We start from the raw sequence: 3,568 nt of genomic DNA on the forward strand, positions 1-3,568 counted from the left end.
GATGAGAGAGGATTCTTGGTTGGTTCTCTAAGGGAAACCTGACCTCATCCTCAGGTAGAGGTCTAAGACAGATGGAGATGAACTACCATCTGCAGGATCACTTTCTGTCCTTTCTTCCTCCTTAGCAACACATACCAGAAATCCCTGTGGCTAAAAAGCAAAGAAATTCCCTTAGTCTGTCTCTCCTTAGACGTGCAAGGCATTGGAAGTCTGTACTAGAGGTCTTGGGCAGGTTTGACTCACCAGCTCAGCCAGTTGGAATGATCCAAACAACATGTCTTCACACACCATCCTCTGGGTGAAGTCACAGTCCCCTCAGCTGATTTATTGGAGGGACTCTGGATGCCATGATGTCAGGAGAAATGTGGGTGAACAGCTCTCACCTTGCCAACTCACTTCAAGCTGTACACAACTGCCTGACATTGTTTCCTTTCCATCCACTAGCAGATACTGACAGCTCGTGCTCCCAATTTTCTCTCCCCCTCATGGCCATCACTGTACTTCCACAAAAGGGGGGGCCTTGTGTGCACACACACAACATGAACTCTCTCCAGTTCAGCTCCATATAGTGAGAGCATAAATCAGAGTCACCAGCATCGTTAGCATAAAAACATCCCCACACCCACCTCATTAACACACTGAAGCTCAAACTGGCCACACCTAGGAGACCATTTTCTGTTTTCCCTCTGCATACCACAGGGATTTTGATATCTTGGGGATCTCATGGGCTTATCGGAGCTGGATAATGCTCTCTCTTCTCACCGGCCAATTAAAGAACAGCCATGCAATTCCCTGAAGTGGCTTCCAGGCTGGGAGTTTGCCTCCTGCCTGCAGCTGTGGTATGTGAACCTTGTCAAGAACTCGTCTGTTCAGTTGGTGAGGCACAGGGTGTGTCTGAAACAGCCATGTCCAGAGGAACTGTAAATGTCAAGTGCTTGGTGCTGGATACTAACGTGGTCTTGAAACCTCCAGGCTGGGAGATAACTAGAGACAATTGTGGATACGTGAATACAGAGAAAGTAAGGTAAGGGGTTCACCTACCACATTTCTGAGACTCTAACTACAGTTAAGGCCTAAGCCTTCAGTCTTCACTGAAGTGAAAATCTAAGATCAAAGTGCAAAGTCAGACAAGAGATGTGTAGGGGGAAATTGATCCCCTTTGCCTCCAGAGCAGGGGTCTCCACGTGAGCTACTCACCTTTGCTCTATTGGTCATTAGCAGAGAGAAGTAGTCCCTCTCAAACCTCAGTTCAGCCCTTTCAGAAGATGCTGCCTCACACTGATCAGGCAATTCATGTCTTACAAGCAACTATTTTTCTTCTGTGGTCGCTGAAGATAAACTAGAGATCCGGTTTAGGCTGAGTTGGGAAAGCAGAAAATATCCACAGGTTTGAATATTAGATAACTTTGCTAAAAATGCTCTGCCTGCCCTCCCTGCCTGTGAGATGCTCCAGGTAAACAAAGGAAACAAAAGCGTTACGTCCCGCCCTTGCTCACCAAGCCCCTTTATCACTTGAAGAATGCAAGGCTTAGGCGGAGGGTCTTATCACTTGACGCCTCATCGATACAAAGAGGAGAAGACTATTGTCTCTACAGCCACGAGGGAGGATGTGGCCTGAAGGGATCCGAGCCATAAAGATACCAGAGATAATGACCAGCCCTCCCCGAACTGCGCCTGCGTAATAGACTGTTGAATATTACTTTCTCCTCCCAGGGGAGGCATAAGTCCGAGTTAATGAGACATGCGATGCATGACGTTGTGTGACCTGTAACATGAAAGAGGACTGCGCATGTGCAAAGGGGAGGAGACCTAATTTACATCAGGAGCGGGAGATTCTAATACATATGTACTAGGCGGTTGAGCAATCCTTTGAATATGTATGTTTTACTGCTTTAAATAAGAGGCCAAAGCTACGGTGTGGTGTGCAAGCCTCCTTAAGGGTACCCGACCCTCACTGCACCCAACTCTATAGAGCTGAAATCACAATAAACAGACCTGCTTCACAATCTATCTTGATTGCGGAGTTTTTCCACGCATCAAGGCAACATACACATCTCAACGTATAAACAATTAGAGTTAGTTGAGAAGACTCACATCCAAAGATGAGCTGTATACACTGCGTCCAGGGCCACCACACAAGTGCTGGACTTGACTTCTGCAAGGCCTTTTTCCAAAGGTTCAATGTCATTGGGAGAAAACAGGTGGGCACTTGGTGTGAAGTGGAGATGCAGCTAATGGGAATAACATAACCAGCTTGAGGCCATTTGTTGAGCTGAAGTCCTCTTCTTGCTGTGTGTCTGCCCTAGAGTGCCATGGACATGGATATGGGCTTTACCCATGGGATTTTGCTCCTGGGGCTGCTGACATCTCTGGGCCTTTATGAGCACTTGTGAGCAGCAACAGCGCAAGGCAAGGCCTGGATGTCCCTGGCAGCAGAGCAGCCAGGCTGACTTCCTCAGCTCCAGGGCATAGTGTCCAAAAGAGGAGCCAGTGCAGGTGGTGGCCCAACCTCCCATTCCTCTGTGAATAGAGAATGGTTTTCTTGTACAGTCACCCCCTTTAACTGCAGAGCAACCCCCTTCTCCTTTGGCAGCTTGGGGACGGTTTGCAGCGGAAAATATGACATGGAGGCCAGGCTTCAATGCAGCAGAACTTTAATGAGTCAGAAGAAGGAAACAAAATCACTCTGAGTGGAGGCCAGCAGTGCAGAGAGCCCCGGGAAAAGCCCAGACTCTGCAGACCTTGACCATGGAGGAGTTCCTGCATGATGTCCATCTCTATGCCCCATAAAAGGAAAGGAACCAGATAGTCACCACCAGGCCAGCCTTGGTGGGACCTTGTTGCCAAGGAGAATCCAAGCAAACAAAGAAAAGGGAAAGAAAGGCAAAGCCATTCAGCTGTGCTGAAAACACCACTGACAAAATCTCCATCCTTTGCCCAGCACCATGTTCTGAGTTGCCGGAGGTGTCTCCGTGGCCCTTGCCAGCATCTGGATCAGCGGAGATACCTTCTGCCGCAGTAGCGGTTGGTAATGCCAGAGAGGTCAAAGCCCCCGGAGCTGATGGGCACTCCCTGAGAGCTGAGGATGCTGCCAGCAGCAGCGGAGGTGGAGGAGCCCACAACGGTGTTCTGTGGGAAGGAGCTGAGGATGGGTCCGGGCAGGGTCACCACCACAACGGGAGGCTCAATGACGACAGTGGAGCACCGGCACCGCCTGACACAGGGCTCGTTGCAGCTGTTGGCCAATGGGGTTGGGCCACATGGCTGGCAGAGAATGCAGGGGTTGTAGCAGGACATGTCCAAGGGTGAAGGTGAACCTGGAGAGAGGATAGAGAGGAAGCAGAGCACACGGGTGAGTGAGGAGCAGCCTGTTACACTATCAGAGGGTAGCCAAGGCCACTCCTGAGTGGGGACTTAGAATCTTCCTCACCCTAGGAAGAGCAGCCTGGCCTAGAGAGGCTCTGTCCTAGCTCCTACAGCACAAGCCCCCTCAGCCACATCCCAGATCCTCTCGCGAAAGACCTTCTCCCCACTTCCCTCTCTCATGACAACAACAGCCACACCCCAG

General features: G+C 50.2%; 1 protein-coding gene across 1 annotated transcript; it reads right to left on the bottom strand.

The window, feature by feature from the left end:
* Positions 1-2,994: 2,994 nt before the first annotated feature.
* On the bottom strand, positions 2,995-3,344 carry LOC104497856 (feather keratin Cos1-1/Cos1-3/Cos2-1-like). Its single transcript, XM_010141154.1, has one exon. It carries the CDS (start codon positions 3,295-3,297, stop codon positions 2,995-2,997), a length of 303 nt encoding a protein of 100 aa, XP_010139456.1. The 5' UTR covers positions 3,298-3,344.
* Between the last annotated feature and the right edge of the window lie 224 nt (positions 3,345-3,568).

This window comes from Buceros rhinoceros, unplaced genomic scaffold, assembly GCF_000710305.1.
Source record: "Buceros rhinoceros silvestris isolate BGI_N320 unplaced genomic scaffold, ASM71030v1 scaffold21078, whole genome shotgun sequence".
NCBI lineage: Eukaryota > Metazoa > Chordata > Aves > Bucerotiformes > Bucerotidae > Buceros > Buceros rhinoceros.